The following is a 22727-nucleotide window of genomic DNA, read 5'->3' as shown; positions in this document are numbered from 1 at the left end:
GTTACTCAAAACAAATAATGTTAAATAGTGTCTAGCTGTCTCTTGTTCCTCAGTGACTAATCAAAAAGCCTTGATCCAAGTCCTACAGAACCATAGGTACAGTCTCTTTGCAATGCATCATTGTTATCTGCTGAGTGTGAACAGCAGCTTAGTGCTTCACACCAATGTAGGAAGCCCTTCACAGGCAAGTTGGTAGCTGCTATGCCTTGCCTCCTCTTCACTTGCCCACATATGGGATGGTGCAAAGGAAAGGAGGCATAGCAAGAACTTCCCATGCTCTTTGAGGCGCTGCCCGCTCAGTGGAGACACAGCAGGCATCCCACAAAGAGGATAGAATCTCATTCCTCCTGGAGGTGCTCTGCTTCTCAGCCAAAGCTGTGGCTTTGTCCCAGCTCCATTTTTTATTAGCATATGCTTTTGTAGCTCCATATCCTGTATGCTCCTTATTTAGGTATGACATTTATAATAAAATTGTTTATCAGGCAGTTAGTTTGTCTATTCAGTAACAAACATGTTCTTAGCCACACTATAGCCAGGAATCCCTTTCCTCCTAAATACAGAGAGCCAGCAGTGTGCAGGCAACTCTGTAAAAGTCTTTGGGGCGGCTGCACTTGGTTGTGCTCTTTGGGATCTTAAACCCGCCCATTACCATCTCTCCTTGCTATGCTGAACTGACATTTCCTGGAAGAAAAACAAGAGGAAAAAGATTTATAATTTTCCCTGACTTATGTTGCTCTCTAGCAGGCTTACAGCAGCACATTTACTGAATGATGCTTAACTAACAGCAGAGCTGAACAGGCACTGCGAAGTCTCATTGCTTAAATAAATTATTCAGGAAATATCGCTGGAATTTGTCAGAAGACACAGGTAAAGGGTACCCAATGACTAGACCCAGTTCTACAATTTAACATTGTGCGCTCGACCTCTAATACTTCCCTCACCCACAACCCTCTCATACTCTTCTCTTCAGTTTTCCACTAATATACCACTAATTCTCTTCCATCCTACAGGCATCTCATCTCCCTGTAAACACACACTTAGCTTTGAAACTGTAGCAACCGTTTATAGTAGGAGGACTAAAAAACCAGGGGTTCCCACAATTTAGGGAAGAAGAAAATGCACAGGTAAGAAATTCACTTTCACATCAGATTTTGCAGACAATGGAGGGAGAGGCTATTGTTATCAGAGAGCATATCCAGCCCTTATTTCTCTTACAGCCTCTTCTACCTTACATGTGCCAAATAAATCACAAGTTCTCACTTATTATTTTACTGTGAAAAGGACAACTGCTTTACCTCAAATACTTGTCATTTCTTCCACTCCATGTCACATCAGACCTGCAATATAATTAGGAAGGTCTCAGTTTTTTTTTCTACCTCCCCTTTCTGCTCAATGCCATGTTAAGCTTTTCTGGGGAAAGCCCACTATTTTAATACTCTACAGTTACATATGATATGCAGAATTGTGCATTTGGGGCAAAATTTTCAAATGCAACTACCCAAATATTTCATTCCCTAGGACAACCAACTCAGTTTTTCATGGTACCATGTTACTTTTAAACTGTTTTATGAAACTATGTTGCAATATGTGTCAAATTGCTATTTCATTAGATATGATTGGATACTATAACTACTTTTCAAACAATAAAACTTAAATTTTGAACCATATGTATGAACTGTTTCTAAAATAAATTCCAGCTATCCTTGGATTTCTAACAAGCCTACAACTTTAAGCTTATTGCAGCCTGAAACCTACTCTTGTCTTTTGTGCAAAAGAAAACGTAAGTAGGAATACGGTAGACCATTTGCTAGACAATATACTGTTGTTATTACAGGAACTATTAAGTTATACGTGCAAATAAACAGATAAGGAATTCAAAATTAAAAGATACTGAAATGAGAAATACTGAAACAGACTGATCAGATAAGAAGTTCAAGCAGTTCTGCTATTACAGGGATAGTGGCTATATCAGCCTCAGAGCTGTTTCACTGCCTCTCAGGAAACAGACGCCAGACTGAGCAGAAGGAATGATGCTGGTTTATGAGTCTCTTTGTGTTATAATGGCATAAATGTCTTAAAAATTTAAGTCTGTACATCTACATGAACTTGTATGGACTTTAACTTCCTAGAGTTTCAGTACAAACTAACCTATATGGATCCTGAAGCTGACTGCCTGAATAATAGACATATTTGGCCTGCATTACTTTTTGCAGTAGGAAGCCCAGCAACTGGTGAAATCTGTAGCATGCCTTTGGTCTTTAATGACCTCAGACATCCCTTCCCCAAAGAAAGCACAGAGGCCTGGCCTAAAATTATCACAGCCCATTACTTTGTAGGACACTGAATAAGCTGTCAGGTATGCACAGTATGAGTCCTTAAATGCATATAAGGAAAAGCTAAGACACTTCCCATTGGATACCTTGTCAGAAGATACCTACTCCCATACAACTGTTTATCTACCTAGACATGTAAAATACCCTGAATTCACACAGTTTATTGGGACAAAAGAACTTTGTCCTCGTCTTTAGGCCACTGCCAAAAAGTACTCCTCCACTTTATTTACAGTAGCTGCCCTCAAGCTCTCCCAAGTGTACAGTGTGTTCTGTCAAACCACCCAAATCCATCATTAGAAACAACTCACTGTTCTTATCCCATCCAGGAAATTTTTTAACTTGGCATCTAATCAGGAGGTAGATATATGCTGTCAGAGACCAATGGCAAAGAATTAGTTTTTGATAGGTAATGCCAGGAGAAACTTAGCTGGCTATTTCCTCCTAAAAATAAGAGAAGTAACAGTGCTTCTCGAAAAGCAAAGTCCAGTGTGACTCAATGGATTCCCACAGCATTTTACTCCCCAGGAATGGCAAACAGATGAAAGCGGGTCCTTGTGAATGCAGTGTTTTACACTGCTGCCAGAACACAGCTGGGTCAACCCATCAGACATACTCACAAACTGGATTAGTAACTGCCTGACACAGACAGAAAATGGATCCGTGTGTGCTATGTGAACCTCTGCTCCACCTTGCTTCTCTGCTACATAATGGTATACCGGGTCAGAGCTGGGAGATGGAGGTGCTGGCCATCAAAGCAGTCAATTGTCCCTTTTCCTTACCAGGCCTTCTTACACCTGGTTGCTGTGGAAATTTAGGCTGCCAGAGAATTACTGACTCTGTTCTGCAGGCACTGTCCAGTCAGCAATGTCAAAGAAGGATCTCCAGGCACAGAGAAACACATCTCAGAAAGCTGACAAACAAGCACAGGTGCTGTGGCCATGCTGGTTTTATCTGCAGGTGGCTCTTCTCACTTAGCATCATTTGAATAAGATGCTTTTGGCTGCACCAGTGCTCTTGTATGCTTCCTGCTCCCTTGACTCTCCAGAGAGACACAACATGTCTTCAGGGTGCATGTGTGTAGCATGAGCCACAGAGTGCTGGTTCTGCAGAGGAGAAACTGCATTTTCACACCACATATAATTTAACTGTGGAACTGTTAAGAGGTTAGAACTATAAACAGAGTCTTTTAATATATTCAATTAGAAAAAAAAATTATGAGGAAGCTAAAGTCCATGCATGGCTATTAATATTATGAGATGCGTAAAACTTCTGAATTAGGAAACTCCTAAACATCAAATTACTGGAAATTGGAAGATGACCATGCTGTACTTGCCCACCTCCTGTTTCTGCCCTGCCAACTGTTTTCCCACACATCAGCTACTGGTTATTCACTGTCAGAAATCAGACAATTTGGTGCAGTCTTTTGGCTGCAAGTGGGCTATACAGCATTTGCACTGTCACACTGCACCTCAGTGATCTTGTTGACCAAGAAAAGAGGAGGGACAAATAAATTTCCCTGTATGTGTTTGGCCATCTGTTTGGAACCAGCAAGCTGGGAAAGATTTGGGTTCTGTGATCTCACCACAGCCAGTAAGGTAATTCCTGTGTTATCAGCTGCATCTTTGGTGCTGAACCAGTCCTCAGGTTCATACTGCCTCTAACCAGATTAACACTTAAATCCAGGCATTTTAAGCAGGGATTTTTAACAGCAATCCTGCTTTGTTTCTGCCCTATCATGTTCATTCAGGTGGGTTTTGTTTTTTTTTTTGTTTTTCCAACTAATCTTACTAGTTCTAGGGAAATACTGATCATTAACTGCAGGGTTCCTGCTGCAACCTGTTTTTAACTTAGGTACATTTGCTCTACTTTTCTAGCATAGTAACTAATTTTAATAAGAGTGTCTATTTTTGTCAACAGTTCAGCTGCTTCATTCTTAAACACTTTCTGAATCTTAGATATATACCATCTGGTCTTAGAGACTTGTTACTCTTTCATTTATCCATTTGCTTCCACATCTGTTCTGACACCTCAATCTCTCATGGAGGTTTTTTTTTTTTTTATTACCTGAAAATACTGACACACTATGACTCATTGCCACTTGAGCAGTCAGCTACCTAATTATTTTTGGTAATTATCAGGTCAGACTATACATGCTAACAATTACTTAGTTTGTATTCAAAATCAGGATAGAAACTTAAACAAAGCAGCATCAGCCAGCATTCAGTTCACTTGGAATCTCTTGCCAATGCAAAATTTTCCATTAGCTATAAAACTCATGTTAATTTTAAGCAAAAATAGTGGTGTAGTACTGGGGTTTCTACTTCTCAACTCCCTCAATAATATGCCCATAAATAGAATTAAACAGATCAACCCTAAAGATAAACAGAAACAGAGATTAGCCAAAATTACTTTTTTTTTCTTATTTTCTGTTTTGTTGGGGTTTTTTGCCTTGGGGGAAATTTGAGATATTTGAAAATAATTTTATTATTTACTGTAGTTTTAGATAAATAATATATATTAATACAAGAATGTTTACACTATTGCAAGGTATATTGATCTGTAGCTGCTGTAATTGGTTTCTGCATGCTAATGATCCTTTCACCAGTATTTAAATCTTGAGTTGCAAAGGCTGAGCTGTAAAAATGACATTTCAGACTATTTTGTAGAATCTTGGAAGATTTGTATCACTTCCCTAGGAAAATTTGGTACAGATTTAGATAGCTTTATATTTCATAATTAAACACTGAAGATCTGAAATTATCTTAAGGTCCAACTGATCAAAATTCAGTGAAACCAAAGTAACAACTTTTACTGATTCACAACAAGCCCCTAAAAATCTTGCTTAAAACAGGTCCTAAGAGAAGGATTAAATAGATTTTCTTCATAATCAAAAACATAAATGTATTTTTTGATAAAGAGAATCTGTACTGGATTAATTTCATTTAAAAATCACATAATGATAGAAAAAGAAATTATTTCAACTAAACAAGACATATGGTTCTCAGTTTATGAAAAGATCTTTTCTGGTCCAGGAGACATGCAGAGTGTAATAGAAAATACTAATTTGGACTTCTAATAGACAAAAGCCTTTAAAATTCTCATTGGGTCCTCAGTGAGCAGGAAAGATACACATCTTCAGCAACAGAAACTGAATTCACTTCAGTGGCTCTATTCAATGTTCTGTTATAAAACTGATAACAAAGAAAGTAAGATGCCTGTTTAACCTAACTTACGTGAAGTGTTGTATCAAGATTTCAGAGAGTCAAATTTCACAGAAAAATTGTTTGGGTGCTAAATGGAAGAAGGTCTTATTCTTACTGTTTCAACCCCAAGTAATACATAATTTTTCTCTGTGTCCTCTGCTTTAATTCTCACATGCTCATATGACTTTTAATAAATATATTAATTTCATAAATTCATATATATCACAGTTAATTTCTTCAGAGTCACCCTACTGAATAGATCTTACCCTTTTCCCTTACTTTCTAGAAAATGTTTTAGAGACAAAAAAGGTGCAAGATAGTCAAAACCCTAACTTTTTAGCACCTTGGGAGCTTGTGTAGTTCTTATCCATCCACTAAAGTTACACAGAGTCTCTAAACCTCTTCCAAGGAAATCTGTGCAGGTATTGTAGCACACCAGTAGCAAGCTTCCTACCCTTCCTACTTGTATTTACATGATGTATTACCAACTCATCTCCCTGGTCAAGAGATCACACCCTCGTTAGAAATAATATCTTAGGCACAGATGTATGTCAAAAGCAAAATTATAAAAAGACAAACATCTGTGGATCATGGTGTATATGGATTTTTCTTACTCTGTTTAACTGGCTAACAAAAACATAGTATTATTTAATAGATTAAATATTCTCACACTGACAGATTGTGTCAAAAGCTATGCTACTGGCCACACTGTGCAGAAGCACTGAGACCAGAAGCACTGCTATCTCTAGACAAAAGCACCGAACAGGTTGTTTAGAAAAAAGAAGGGGAACACAATTAAGGATTTGAAAGCACATTGTTTAAGAGCACCACTGCACACCTCTGCTTGCTGACTGTGATGGGTGTTACACTCCCTCCTCCTGCCTCAGGCTGATCTGCAGCAATATAATGTGACAGCCAATGTGAAAAATGCTGGGGAGCATAGTTGGGTATTCAAAACACAGAAAGTTCCAGAATTCAATCAACCCACATATATTCAACCATGTAAAATATCTGCCATATAATACAGTGCATGCCAAGCACATGATGAATATTGGAGGGTTTTTTTCTAAGTGACGTGCATCTCTTACAGGACAAATGCTCTGTCAAAGAACAGTTAATGTCTTATCCTCCTCCTTGGTATGTGGTTTTAGTCTTATTTAGCAGATACTATTACAAAATCCTGTTCTGAAGGATTTCTCATTGGCAGTTATGAAGTCAGTATCATTACATCATCGTTTTGCAAAGATATTAATGTGCTTGTTTTAACGGGGTATTTGTAAGGTAAGATGGAATCAATATACTATGTGAGTGAACGGCAGAACTGAAATTTGGAAAAGTTAAGGTCAAAAATATTTGTGTGGGAATTTGGGGGTTCCAACATGAGATAGCTTCTGGTTTTCAGGTTCCAGTGATACTGCACATTCTGGATTCTTCAGATTCTTCTCTGGAGTCTTCAGATGCAGACAGGAATTATCCCCAGAATTTCCACAAAGCAGACTGCAACATATCATGGATAGGTATCAAGAAAGCATGAGATATGATAAGAGACTGCCAGAAAACTGCCTACCATATTTTCCTACAGGAACTGTGTGCCAGTTCTTTGTGGGAACATTCAACTATTAACTGTCAGACCAGTTATTCCCTATCCATGCCCACTCCTCCTTAATTTATGACAAGGCTTCCGAGTACTGCAACATAAAGAGGGTTTGAAGCAACAGAGAATCATAGAATCATAAAATAGTTAGGGTTGGAAAGGACCTTAAGAGCATCAAGTTCCAACCCAACATAGTGTCTTTGAAGCAACACAAGGTCTCTGTCACAAATTATCCTGGATTACTGCCCACTCTATGCATAGAATGAAAAAAATGATTACTGATACTTCAGAAAATAGTCCAGACCTATTTCTCGCTGCTACTAAAATAAAACACCCACCAACCAAATGAAAATGGACAGCCTGAAGCAGACACCTGGCATAGAATATAGCTCTTCCTGAAGAGTCAGTAAATGAGTGAAACAGGATCTTGTAAATAAAGAGGTAACCTTAATAGTAAATCAATGCTATCATTCCCTACAATGCTGTATTATAAATAGACAACCATAAAGAGCAGCAATATTAGAAAAGAAAAGCTTATGTGTGCATGCACACACATGCAACTAGGAGGGCTTGCATTTCTTTACTGGCTCTTTTATTTATTTGTGTTAACCATTTTATTATGTTCTTTTGTCTTCTTTCTTTCCCCTTCCTCTTCTGCCCCTCCAGATAATTTCTGCCTGAAGCACTTTTAATCTAGCAAGCAAGAGACACTTTGTCAAGTCAAGACAGCAAGAACAGAGAACAGGTGATAGAAAACAAACACAAGAAAATTAATGTACAGAAATAGTACAGTCTAGAAACAGCACATTTAAAACTGTGAGCTCTCAGATTGATCTTTTCTTTGCGATGATCTTTGCCTATGCTACTGCATGCAACCTTTTCTGACCATACCTACTCTAAAAGTCTTGATCCTAACGTGATTCAAGTTAACTGACTACAGATGGCAAATACTGATCTAGACATTGCTCAAATAAGGAGAAAAACACTTTCCTAAAATATTTTTTAATTTTCCTTTAAATTATTTCCTTACTATATTAGAACGAACTGATTTAATTGATATATATAATAATATTAGAACAAAACCTGATTTTTTCTCCCTTCCATAATTTATTAGGGCTCCCAGTTCTCCATACTTTTTCCAAGTTCTGTACAAAATATGCCTTGTTAAGCAACAAAATAACACAAATGTAACGCCCAAGTTAGTCTGAATAGAAATTTGCAGGATGCTACAATGTGGGACAATGATTTAGATTTGATATATACATTCTTAATCTATATAACACGGTTAATCTACTGTTAGATTTTTCAATACACAAGTTAGTAATAAAATATTTTAAATAAAATAATAAATATAATTTATATATTAATAAAAATAGATTTTTAATACATAAAATAAATAGGGCTTTAACAAAAATACAATAAATAGATAAATTTAATTAAAATCAGGCAACACAAGGGTAAGGATTAAAAGTTCCTGATCTGGTAACAGTACTGAAGAAGCAGCTAAGAAAAACTCTCAATGACTTCAACAATCTCTGAATCTGGTCTTTGGCCTACACTATGTGAGTACATATAAATTACACAGTGTAAGTACACAGTACATCTGTCTAACTATACTTACGCTACCAGGATCTAATTCTGTGCAAAGTCTTTAGACTCATATTCTACCAGCAACAATGAGAATTTTGCCTGAATAAGATATCCAGGCTCAGAATCAGTACTAATAACTCTTAATTATATGTCACATCAATATTTTTCCATCAGATGTTATGAAATACCAATCTGTAACACAGCACGTTTCTAGCTATCATGAGTTTCCTGAAAATTTTGAATACAGAAAGGAAGCACTTTAAAGGCAAAGGGCAAATGATGAATCCACAGCGTTACAGATTTTGTTTCTTTGCTGCTACAGCTCTCTGGTTTGAAGGTCATCCTGCAATTTACCAGAGGCAATGGAGATTCTCAGTTTTCAAGTATTTCTTACTGACAATCAATCCATGACGATGCCAGAAAAGGAGGATTCACATAAATTCACATTGTTTTATACATCTGCCAGAGTCCTTAAATGGAAATCTGACATGACTACTGTGAGTGGTTACTGATGACAGAAATCAAGGTTATTTTAGTATTTAGATATTTTTGTTCTCTCCCATAAAAATACATTCTTTAAGTCTGTTTATTAAAAAGCCTGTTGGTAAGTTCTGCCTTTAATATGACCATAATTTTGTATTTAAACCACTTTTTAAAAATTCACTAAAAAGTTGTGATATTTAAATTACCATACATCTCATATCTCATTTCTTACCCACCTTAGAGAAATGACAACTTCTGAAGCAGCCAACATCTCTGCATTAAGGGACGGTGTATGTGTAATTTTGCGTAGTAGGAGAAAACATCAAGCTTCCTGACACATTCTCTTACAAGCGTTTCAAATATAGTAAGTTAAGAAATGAAACCTCAGCCCTTGTCCTGTTGAGTGTTAATAAAATTCCATCTGGTCACTTAGGAGCTGTGCCAAAATTACCACACAAAGAGCCTTTGGGCTGTTTGAATGTTCAGGAGTCATTTGACAGCTTTTTTTATTTACCTTTTTTTGTTGTTGTTGTCAAATATGTACCTAATAGCGTACAGATGGCTAGGTTCTAACAAGTTTACTTGCATGTAAACTTGAAGCTAACCTTGAAAGTAAACTGCTGAGGTTTTGCTTTGGGTTGTTGCTTGGGTTTATATATTTTTTCTAACATTTAGGATTGTTCAGTCTGCTGCTGCTTCAAGTTCCTTATTAGGCAAATACAAAGTGAAAGTGAAAACCTAGTAGTTCTAAAACTGCAAATATAGCAAGAATCTGCTCAACCTGCTCAGAGCCAACACAATAGGAGTAGGTACGGGGAGTTAAAGCCTCAGTAGACAGCAAGTTAGAGAAATGTTCAGTGACAAAAATCTTCACAGGGGAAACAAGTCTCCAGAACTGCTCTGAGCAATGAGAGAGATTTCAGGAACAGATGGGTACTACACTCAGTATACATGCAGTATATATTTTTTACTGCCAAAATCAGCCATAGATTTATTCTCTAGACACTGTGCTAAAAAAAAATGTGTATGTAATAGAAAAGAAATTAATTTCACACTAATTTATATTCAGATTTGCCTAGGAAAACCAAAACTGGTTTGGAAAAAAAAAAAAAAAAGACCCCCAGTTAAAAAAAAAAATCTGAGAGACCCGACCTAGCTTCAAAGTTAGCCTATCTTGGCAGAGGAGGCTGTATTAGGTAACCTCTGATGTCCCCAGTGACTTCATTTTTTGTGTGATGCTATGTGTTTATCTTGTAAGGCTGTATATATCATAGTCTTGGCTTGGTCTGTAGCTTTCAATGGAAAACAACTACTAAAATAATCACAGAAATAACCAAATTATCAGGGAGGATTCAAGACTGGCAGAGGTAATTTAGGTGATCCACTTCTGTTGAATCGAAAGAGAGGTAAAACTATACTGAATGCTCCACCAGACTCTCAGCTAGAAGATCAATGGTCTGGGATGTGAGAAATACAGTGAGACAAAAATGCCATTTCAGTTGCAAAAGGTGGTTTAGTAACACTCCGTCCTTGTTTCTATCCCTCAAGACCTTTTAACTGAATCAAGTGTAAAACCTGTAAATTAATGGGATTCATTTACACCTGAATTCTCTATAGGATAAGCACTCAGAAGACAGATAAGTGCCTGATTCTGTCACCACTTACTGTGAGCAACTTTTTGCATTCTTACTGGATTATTTTTTAAGTACTCTTCCCATATGTGCATAAACAGCTGGAGACCCTGACATGTAATGAGATACTAAAGGGAATAAAACTGAAAAAATATACTTTTTTATTGTTGTTTTAATTAATTTGTGGGCAATTCAACAAAATGGAGTTTTGGAAAAGATTTGAATAGAAAGATCTTTGCTTTGACATTCTCTTTCAACTCTTGGCTGTGGACTTAATTAAAACTATTTACTCCAGTCTTCGAAGCCATAGCATACATTATTAGGAGCTAAAATGCAATCTACTACAGAGAATAAAATAGGTCTCAGTTGTGGAAAATAGAGACTAATCTAGGAAAAGCTGTGAAGCTTTAAGGAAAGGCTATAAAAGACCTAATAACAGAACATAATGTTTCTACACATTACTTAGTACTACATTCTTAAAGGTATCTTCACACCTTAAGTAAAGTTTTAATCGAAAATTAACAATTTATGTAATGTGCTCCTGGTCTGAAATCTTACATTTTTGTCAGTTAATAACTTTTCTTTGTTTTGCTACTGTCTTTTTGCATGTGATTATGGGATATACATTGTTGTACCTGCCTGCAAGTACATGCCATTCTAGAAGGAAGTCTGGACCTTGAGCATCTTTCTGAATGGTAAGCCCTTTAAAAACTGTTAAAATACAGAGGCTTGAATTTCCCAGTCCTTTTCTGAGCTAAGAAATTGTTTATTTTGCTGGATCTTGAAGCAGCTAGTTTTAAACTCAAGGCTGATCAGAGCATTCTAGCAACCCATGTTCTCCTGGTCCAGCTACTGACTTGAGTTTCTCCAAGGCAGTTGCTACCATGGTGTCCTGTGTTCATATAGTTCCTTTAGCATGTTAGCTCTGTGAGAAACCTCTCTGACACCTGACACAAATCCTAACACTAGACATCAAAAGACTGAGGGCTCACACAGCACACTTCAATGAAATCTCTGCAAGGAGACTAAATACTTATCCTGCTATAATTATAAAGGTCACTTTATATTCTGTTCTTTTACATAAAATCATAAAATGGTTTCAGTTGGAAGGGACCCTAATGATCATCTAGTTCCAAGTCCCCTACCACAGGCTGGGACACCTTCCACTAGACCAGGTTGCTCAAAGCCCATTCAACCTGGCCTTGAACACTGCCAGGGATGGGGTATCCACAACTTCTCTGGGCACATTTCATATAGAGATCTCAATATAAAATTATAAATCTATCAATGGTAAAATAAACCAAAAAAACAAATTAAAAAAAGGATCATAAATGAAATCAACTTAGCTGATCCTATTTAAAAAGGCTTAAAATGTTCTCTTATACAACACTCGTGCAAATTCCATTTTCTTCCTTGACAACACAACACACATATCCAAAACCAGGTGATCTACTATGGTTGTCCCCACAGTTATCTTTTTATGCAAACAGGCAGTTTTCTACCAATTTTCTATACCAGCAGAAGACTGAGAGTTGTAGCCTCTGCATCTTGTCAGGCTGGGGGTCTTCCCAATGATGTCCTGAAGGGCACATATTCCTTAGATTTGAAGTTTTAATGGTGGTTTATGTTGCTCTCTAGAGAACTTTTTAAATTTGCTTTTAATTTGTTTTAATTTTCCCCAAAATTACAAGAAAAAAAAAATCACGACTTCTAATTACAAGCTACATGATAATTACAAACTACACATGAAAGCTTTCAGCCCTGCAAATACACTGTTTGAATTTGATGAGTGTGTGCAAACAAGTTCATAATGGAAGTGACCTACCATTTGCGCTATTGTTTGGTTTTCAGTGCAAGTTTGTTAGAAAGAGATCGATTGCATATCTAATACGTGACTCTAAACTCCTTTATTTACAAATGTCTTAAAATTAAAAATTCATATGGTGGTAAGCACTTGTTTGCCTGCATTCTCCTACTGAAGTTACTCTGGGCAAAACATTTTTGTCCCAAAGAAGGGACAGAAAAACTATCACACAACAATGTGCCCTTCCTCATGAAAACGTAAGTGTTAAAACCTGTAATTCAAAAATCTCCTTTAATCATAGAAGGACTGATAGAAGTTTGACAGTCTCCTCATGCCTTGGAGAAAAAGGCTTTTAACATTCTCTAACGGATACAAAGGAAATTGAGTCAATCCTGGAAAGCACTGCTTGGCTGGTGAGACTGTCTGATGCCACTAGTCCTTCAATATAGCAGTTTAGCACAAATTACTAAAATGGCCCCAAATCAACAATATGCACTTTGCAGGCAGATTGTGGTGCCTACATACTGTAAATTGAAGACTGGTTTGTCAGTATCATTCGTCTGTAAGCTTTTAGGACCAAAATGTACTATAGAGTTTGTTTTTACAGATACCGTGTACTGCCTTAAACCTGGTGTTACTAAGATTAGTAGGCATTAATCCCTCTAGTAATATTTACCTATTAATGCAGTTACTTGCTCTCATTTAGAAACGCATAAGATGTAGAGCATCAGTAAAAATTCTGCAGTGATACGATCAGCTCAGATGCTCTCTAAAGGATTCAACTGAGTTTTCATTTACAACTGACATAAAACTGTATAATCAGATGGCAAAATCAAAATGGTGCAGAAAATGCTGAATATAACCCTATTTTAAAGAAAGATTTCCACTAGTATTCTGCATGACTGCTCTAGTTACAAGTGATCATTTACCTCTGCACACCATTTAAAAGCTTTATTAAGTAAAAATTATACAACAGTGACAATGCAGTAAACATGATACTGACATACTGAGGCAGCACGTTACAGCATGTATGCACAGATAGGTAAATCACAATCCAAATGTTATAGGCCTCAAGTATTACTTCAGACAACTACAATGAACATTTGAATGAGTGAGAAGATGTAATATGTATCCACTGAAAATCAGTGCAAATCAGGACAGGGGAATCTTCAAAAGAAAAGGCTTTGTATGTCATGTACTTCATGACTTTTAATTAAACTACTGATCCCTCATTCTGCAACCAGATGTGTTTGGACAACATCACAAAAACAAATAAAATGCTTCCAAGACACATGTATTTGTAGGAAACTCAATAAAAACGGCGATCTAGAGTATTTTTTTCCAAAAAGAAATATATTTTTAAAAGGCAAAATATTTCTACAAAATGCCACTTGCCACATTAAATTGCAAGTAATTTGTTTCCCCCGCAAGCAGGATCTGAGTGTATTGCAAAGTGGAGGAGTGCTTTGCTTTCACTGCTTAATAACCATCTCTCAGACTAAGTAAAGAGTCATACTGACAGAAACTGAAAGAGGTCAGGCTCTGCATACAATCTGCAGGTCTCAAGGATGAAGGGCAGAGCTAATAGCAGAGGAGGAAGACAAACAAGCCCTTGGGATGTGTTTCACAAGGGATGCAAGGTTCTGTCACAACTGGATACAGGTGCAAATGTTATGGCCCCGAAATCGAGAATGTCTACTGTACTTTAAGACACTTATACCTCTGATGACCAAGCAGATCTTGACTGATCCTTAAATCACAGGGAGAGAAGAAAAACAAACCAACTCAGGTTTGTACAGCCTACCTCTCATGGTCCCATTTACCTGCCACCAAATTTTGGAGAAATTTAATTTTAAGTTCCACATGCCTTCAGCTTAAGCCCAAATCCGAAACTCTCCTAGTCCTCTCAGGTAGCTTAATAACCAGATTCATGTATCAGCCTTATCAGGATTTCTGAAAGAAATACTTCTTGGCCCTTTATCAAATGTGCCCCATACACACAGACAATACAGGAATTCTCGGAGACAGGCACTAGCATCCAGAAGAAAGCAGATGGTGAAAACGTGAAAATGCCTTTTTCATGTTAGCCTAAATCCAAAAATTAACCAAATGACATCCTCTGCCTGAAAGGATTTAAACACAATTTCCCAGAAACATACATCAGATTATGTTTTCCATGTGATGACTGAAACATCTCCTACCTCTTCTGTTGAGATATATTTTATATTAAGCAGTCATTGCATAAAACAAATGAGCAGTCACAGGAAAACATGCTGGAATTAAACACATCCACCTTTTAAAAAACATGCCTTGACTAACAGGCTATGAATGCATGCCACTATTAGGCCTGGTTTTCTGGTCTGTTTGAGGGCACAGCTTCAATTTCAGGCAGAGAAAAAGCCTGGACTATTCACTTTCCTGCATAAGCGTATGCCTATCCCAAGGAAGATGAAGGTGGTAACCCAGATGTGCCTCTTCCTCCATTCACATTTGAAAAGAATGAATTAAGTTTCAAACTTTTATAGAAAAGGTACAGGCATCCACCCTTAAGAAATAATTCCAGGCCCTGGGCTTAAGCCAGAAATTGTGCTGAACAGAAAACTGTATGCATATTAATTATGGGTGGTTTCCTGCTGAGCTCAGTAGCTGATCCTATTCTGAACTCTCCCGGCACTATTTAGACAGCCAAAACTCCTGGCTAAGGTTTGTGAATGCCACACTGGGAAGCAGCACCTAAAACCCAGAGCATATGTGTAATGTAGTCTGTCACAACCACGCATCTACAGAGAAACTTCCACTGCAGTAAGTCAGTAAGTATTTCAGGATATTCATGTTATTTATTTTATGCCACTTTCAATCATTGTCTCAGAGAGCTGTATCACTGTTAACTGCAGTTGTGCTGTGACTCTGGTCTATAATGTCAGTGAACTACTGACAACATAGACAGATTCTTAGAAGGATTGAGCTACTGATCGACTGCCAGTCCTTTTGCCATTAGGGCTGAAAGATGCAGCAGAATATTTCAGAAGGCAGAGAAGTCAAAACCTAGCATGATTTTCTGAGAGGTGACTTCCTGGCCAGCTCCTGCATGTAAGGAGAATGCTGCAGCCTTTAGAACACTAAGAATCTTTCCAACAGTCTGTCAATAGTCTGAAAAACTCCAACAATGTGCCCTAGCCCATCCTCCAGTAGGCATCTTTCCACCGACATTAAGGAACAGCAGTCTTCTCTATATTGCATGTTTATAGTGTTTGCTCCAAGGAAATTCCTCTCAAGGAATTTATAACTCCCACAGATGCCAGCCACAAAGGGGCCACAATTGAGGAAAGAATCTCTCCTATTAAGTTTTCCAATTCTGTTTTTCTTCTGACACTTTATTTGCTCAATTATAATTGGTCCCTTAAAAGTGGAAGGAAGGGGAAGTGGAGAAAAGAATAGTTCAGAATTTGTCACATGTTACGGGGGAAAGAGCTGCTGTCAATTTTAACTACTGTTGATACACTGAGGTTTTAATGAGATGAGAAAAAAACCAGCATCCTTCTGTATCAGCAGGCACACATCAGTGCAGCTTTGTTGCTGGCCATACTCCATTCACCTCCAGAAGCTGCATATAGGAATAAAAACTTCCTTTAAAAGCACTATCAGGTTTAATAGCCTTCCTCCCCATTTTATTGACACATAAAAGCCTTGTGGAATTTTACTAAGGTAATATTAATTAATACAGTCAGCAATTGATCCTTAACGCAATGTTTATCAGGAAAATTGCTAATGTTCGGCTATAAGCACAAGATAAAAAGATGTCTTTCTTCTTCTTCATGTCCCATTGAAATAGGCAGCTAGGCACAATAAGGAGCAGTTTGGCAATTGCTGGTGATTTCAAATCCCCTATAAATCCAGCAGATGACAGGACATGCATAGCTCCTGTATCTCATGTAGATGTTAGGCCTCCTCAGACTAAGCACTCCCCTATTCTATGTCAGCATTTCCCATATGTAATCAGAGCCAGACTCCTCTAAGAAAAAGATTAGAGGAAGGCTCAGAGAGAGAGAACTAAAACCTCTGTTAGCACTGAAGAATCTAAAATATCCCAGGAAATGCATGTCTCTGCATTGCCCAGATTTTATACTGAAGTTTGTCTTCTCCATGATCCTGTGAGTAGGATCCACTGTGATAATCCCCTTAAAAACATTGCAGTTATGTCCCATCAGAGAAGTACTAAATGCCTCTGTCAAAAGGAATTATTCTCTGATCTAGCTGAGGAGAAGTTTTGATTGCCCTATTTCAGGTCTACACTATAGGTGCTGTAAAGGGATAAAAATAATGGCAGATGCTACAAAAAGCTCTACTAGTGCAAACTCATCTATCTTGGGAAAGCTTCCTTTTGCTCCAGGTTGATAAAAATTTATTGCTGAAGAAAAAAAAAACAAAATAAAATGCACAAATAAAAGCACACTGTTGGGATAAATGAACCTAACTTACATATGGGCTTTTACCTCTATAGTTAAGTCAGATATGGGCCATGGCAGACAGACTGTGGCTATGACTAAACTGGGGGACTCAGGAGAGCTTCTAAATACACATCCTGGCTCATTTTATTTCATATCAGAGAAAACTCAATGTATGCACTGTTCCCTGCTTAGCTAGAAAGGGGCTCAGTATGGCTTTCACGAGAATGACTGGGAAATCTGGACCCAACGGTTTCCTATTAATTGGTCCTGCAAGTCAATCTCAATGCATTCTTCATCAGCTAAGTAATGTTGCACAGATAAAGCTGGAATCCTGTTTACACTAGACCTGAGAATTCATGTTTCATCATAAGTGTGATTCTGCAGAATTAAGTCTGTTGGATGTACACAGATTAAGGTTTGCCATCCTTTATTCACTTCTATTGCAGTTACTGTCATTAAATGATTGCCAGTAACTCATGCTCACTTGAAACTGCAAATGCTACTCTAACAAACACTCCTAGAGATTTTTTTCAAGTATACAGACTTTTTCAGTTTTCCTACAGTCACACATAGCAAGTGTTTATCACTGCTTTACTTAGTATCACAAAGTCAAATGTGAGTGTACACAGCCCTGTATAGACTGGTTAAATAGCACATTTTGAGTATGCAGTTTGTGTTTGAAACCACTATAGCCTGAAGGCAGATACGTATTTGTAATCTTTTGCAGACAACATTGAATTTGGGGGAATGTCTGGCATACCAAATAGGAATCCAGAGGCACCTTTCAGAAGAAACCTGTGAACTTGATCAACAGAAGTCTCCTGAAGTTCATCAAGAATAAGCACCAAGTTCTGCAGCTAAGGAAAATAACCCCAAGCATCCATGCAGGCTGGGAATAAACTGTTGAAAAGACCCAGGGGTTACAGTGGATGCCAAGTAAAACATGAGGCACCAGCGTGCTCTCAAGGTAAATAAAGCAAACAGTATATTGGTTATATTGGGAGCGCAGCCAGCAGATCAAGGCTCTGCTTGATGCCTGGCAAGGATTTGTGTGTCTCAAAATTCTTTGTCTGGTTCTGTGTGTCCCAGATCACAAGGATACTGAAAAACTGGGGAAAGTCTGGGACAAGGTTACCTAGATGACAACACATGACATGAAAGGGGAGGCTGGGGGCTTCTTTAGTCTGCCAGAGGAGGCGAAGGGGAGCCTGTAGCTACCTCTGAAGGGACATTACAAAGACTACAGAGGCTTCAAGTAGTAGCTAGAGTCATAGTTGACCTGGTTCTAGCATTGGCAACAGTCCTGTTTCAAAATGTTTCTAAATGACAGCTCTGTATTTTTTCTATGATTCCATGAATCTGTTCAAATTTCAGCTCAAGACACCTTCACTGTTTCCACCACAGGGCTCATTACAGTGCTTTCATGCTTCTTACAGGTACGTCTTAGTCCTGCTGTGTGACAGAAATGCAACTGCTTGGCCTTACTAAAAATAAGTGGAACACAGATTGGAAAAATCCTGATCTGACTATTCCTACTGTCTAACTCTTACATAACAAATCTTTTCCTTTTCTTTCCAAACAGGTAAATATCCTTCTGTTCTACAAAACATTTAGGGCTCAAGAAAAATCCTCAAACACTGGTAAGAGAGCACTCCTTTGCATGAATAAAATTATTTCTTTTCTCTTGCTAAATACTGTTAAGTTTTATTGTGAGATTCTTGTCTTGCATTTACTCGATGCTGTATTTACTTTTGTTACTGCTTGAATTCCCACATATAAGACAGACTGATCATAAATTATGATGGAGGCTGTCTTACTATTGGGTAAAAGCAACTTGTTGTGTATGATGCAAAATTATCATGATTTGGTAAGTCCTTCATATTATTCCAGGAAGATCTCAGCAAAACTTTGAAGATCAGAGAAGGCAGATTCCTTTTCACTGTGGTCTTCAGTTGTAAAGGCAAACAAAAAGAGCTTGAATGAGGCTCATTTTCTGTAGCAATATTTTAATACCAAGAAAAGATTATTATTTCTATCTGAAAAGTACTAAAAACGTGAATTCAGTTCAAAAATCTCAGCATGTGTGAGATGACAGTGTACATGACGTAAATAAAGCATAAGTACCACAAATGTGATTTTGTGAACTGTTTACTTGTAAAACTACAAAAGTATATTAACTCTCCATGTTCCCATTAAAACAAGTGATTAGACACTTCCCAGCCCATCAATTGTTACAAGATGACATGTAAAAATGAAATAATTATAAAAATACCCAGAAACTTTACATTTTGAGGTAAGGAGTTGTCGTCTAAACATAGGCCTTTGAAAATGCTGGTTGCCATTAGGACACATTTTGTACCTTGGTATCTCTTTTAATGATGAAGTGTCACACTAGAAAACTAGATTTTAGGAGCAAATGTTTTCACGTATATCAAACCAATATCTCTTTTGCACAGTGTGCTTTTCGTTCATTAGGCTACTTGTTTACTTTCATATTTCAGAGTTCAAGGTAAAAATCTAGTTTTCGTTTATTTCCTATTACCCTATCTGGGTCAATAGCAGCCTTCTCCAATATATTAACTTTAAATCCTGCATGAAAACAGTAGAGATGAAGACACCTTCTTACAATCTACTGTCTTGGCTTTGTTTTTGCTTTCTTAAAGAAACAGATTGGAGGGGCTAAATTTGGTTTTATTTTCCTGCTTCACTTTTCATGTAGTTAAACATAGTATTATCTTCACTCTCTCACTTAAAAGGCTATTTAGATGAATTAATGTTTATACACCCTCTCTGAAGAGGACTTTTTTAAATGATAGAGGTCAGTGCTCTTATCCTTTCAGTAACAAGTCAGTTTGTCACCCATGGCTAGCACATCCAGCTTTTCTCTCTAATGCACAAGTCTGATTTCCTTATCTGTGTCTGACAATATGATAAACTGGTCCGACTAGTCTTTTGAGAATACAACTCCTAATTCCCTTGTATGACAAATTCTCCAGTGTACCAAACATCTGCAGCTTTTTTCTGGCTTCCACAGCTGTGAGTCACTGCAGCCTCAAAACTGTATGCCAATCTTAAAACCATTAATTCTACTAAACCATGATGAGTATTTAAAAACAAGACTTCTACAAGTCATCTCAAATATGAAGGCACCCTGGGCATCACTTTATTACCCATCACTTTATAACCCATTATCCTATGGTCATTTATGCACAGGCAGAATATAAAAGCTACAATTTGGGCCCAATTACCATCTTAAATCAAATTTGCAGTCACTTTATGCGTAATACAGGGCAATGGGGACTGAGGCCATAATCTGACTTCACAGGGGCTTCAGCAGCAAAGCTGGTTTCAACAGATTACCTTTTCTAAATGCTCTGCAACCAGGTCATTTACAGCACTGCAATATAGCAGCATTTGAAACTACAACACATGCTTAAACCTGTCATTCAATAGAGTTTGCTGTATTCAATTTAAAGAAGTCATGTCTCAGTACTGAATAAAAAGGTTTACTTTCATTAAATTAATAACTCTTTATAAGCTGTGTTGAGCATGCAGACCTTTCATGTCAAATCAACCAGACTTCCTCATCTGAGGGTTTTATGTTACCTTTAGATTGCAGTAGCTGAAGCAGCAGAAACCTCTAGAATGAAAAGATTAAATGATATGCTGAATTCTCAGGACAAGTTAGTTCCACAGATACAGAGCAGAATAGTATGCTCATGCAAACAAGCAGAATTTAGCTTCTAAACTTGCACTGACCCTCTGAAGGTGTTAAAAATTAACACTGAAGTCCAACACAGGCTACATGATTAAAACCTAAGTAATACAGAATCTTTTACTGCTACATAAATACAATAACCATAGTGGCCATCAAAAATCTTATTCTGATTGTTCTCTGAGAGGCCAACAATTAAGTGTTAAACCAAAAACTGATAATCAAAAAATATTTGAATTTCCAGAATCTGACAAAAATCAGAAGAGGCCTGTTTTGTTACAATGGCTGCTTTTGCAAGTAGTACATGACCGGTGAAAACAAAGAAGGAAAAAAACCCACGAGCTTGCAAGAATTCCTGAATTTTCAAGTTTGATATCTAGTCCTTGGTCTCAGAGTTACATTTCTGCCCAAACAGAGTCTAATCTTAATCTGCAGGCAGACCCCTCAGCATATTTCTTATTGCAAGAAATAAATTTACGGTAATGGGGAATAAAAAAAATTAATAAGTGTATCTATTTACTTTTTGAGACATGAAAAGGGTCAAACGGAAAAGCCTGTGTTCCAAAAAACCTGCCAAAGATTAAGTGATTTTGTAAAATGTGCCTATTAACCAGCTTTCAAAAAATGCAGCAAGTTCATTATGTACAGCCAAAAATGCTGTTTGGTTGATGACAATTTCTGACTTTAGAAAACAAAGTAGTTTAATTTCAATAGCTCCTAAGTGTGCTGGCTTCCAAGTGACACCTTGCTGTTGTAATCACCGAAGTGCAGAAAACTGTTCAGAACTGGAAGAGCTAAGTAGGCTAAAACCAACTCAGTAGTCCACAGCTGCTGCTTTTTATCAGAAAGCCTATTTAATATCAACTTAACAAAAAAACCCAAAACAAAACAAAACAGGCCCCCCCTTGCTAACATGAAGTGCTGTATTAGGCAGGACACTTCTCTCTCCAGCCATCTATTTCAAACCAGGTACATACACTTAACTCAAATTTTACGTTCATGAGAGAACCCTTCCAGTCTCTTCCAGAGACTGTGTAAGAATTCTTAAATTCTACCTTGTTCTCAGAAGCCAAAAAAAGAACTCTGATGCCTTCACCCTCCTCACAAAGGGAAAAGTTATGGCCTTCATAAAGATAAACAAGCACTTCAGATCATTTCTGGGATGAAGATGCATTCTGTAGAAGTGTATTAAATTGCTTTCTGTTTCTCTCCAGCAATCTTGCCTTTGGAGCATTAAGTGTTCACACTCTAATGTATGTGTCATTAGAAGCACGATACGTAGCAGTTTTGCAAAGACGGATTCCTAACATTTTTGGGGAATATCAGAAAGTACTGAAAGCCATCATCTAATGGGCGCAAAGTGAGTTTCTGAAACAGATTTCTGAAAACATTTTTCTTTTTCACTATGTTGCTACGAGACAGAACAAAGGTCACTGTATGTATAGTAATAGCTTACAACACTGTTCTTATTATTCCTTGTACAGGAGGGTATTCTAATATGATGATGTCCATGTTAAATTGGTTCATTGATATAAAAAAATACATGAACTATATCATTCCAGTTCACCAAATCATTTTCTTTATTATAGGGTATGGCTCTTTCTTCATTTGGCAAGTACTCTCAGATGCTATGTAAGTACAGCATCATACCTACGAATAAAATATGTCAGTACTGTTGAATATCTTAATCAATGACCAACAACATAGTGGGATGGAGCATGTTTGCAGATGAGTGGTGCAGCTGACACACCTGAGGGATGGGATGCCATCCAGAGGAACTTGGACAAGCTCAGTAAGTATGCTCATGCAAACCTCACAAGATTCAGCAAGGCCAAGTGCAAGGTCCTGCACCTAGGTTAGGTCACCCCTGGTATCAATACAGGCTGGAGGGTGAAGGGATTGAGAGTACCCTTGAGAAGAAGGACT

The 22727-nt window shown here is 37.5% G+C and overlaps 1 protein-coding gene across 1 annotated transcript in view; it reads right to left on the bottom strand.

The window, feature by feature from the left end:
• RAP1GDS1 (Rap1 GTPase-GDP dissociation stimulator 1) overlaps nt 1-22727 on the bottom strand; it is a gene marked incomplete at both ends in the record, with an annotated part of 94044 nt that overhangs the window by 65748 nt on the left and 5569 nt on the right. The window contains 1 exon segment of the mRNA XM_080636154.1: nt 650-681. Within this exon segment, the coding sequence (XP_080492280.1) occupies nt 650-681 (32 nt within the window).

Source organism: Psittacula echo (assembly GCF_963264785.1).
Source record: "Psittacula echo genome assembly, chromosome: 1".
Taxonomy (NCBI): domain Eukaryota; kingdom Metazoa; phylum Chordata; class Aves; order Psittaciformes; family Psittacidae; genus Psittacula; species Psittacula echo.
This window is presented reverse-complemented; position numbering and strand designations above follow the sequence as displayed.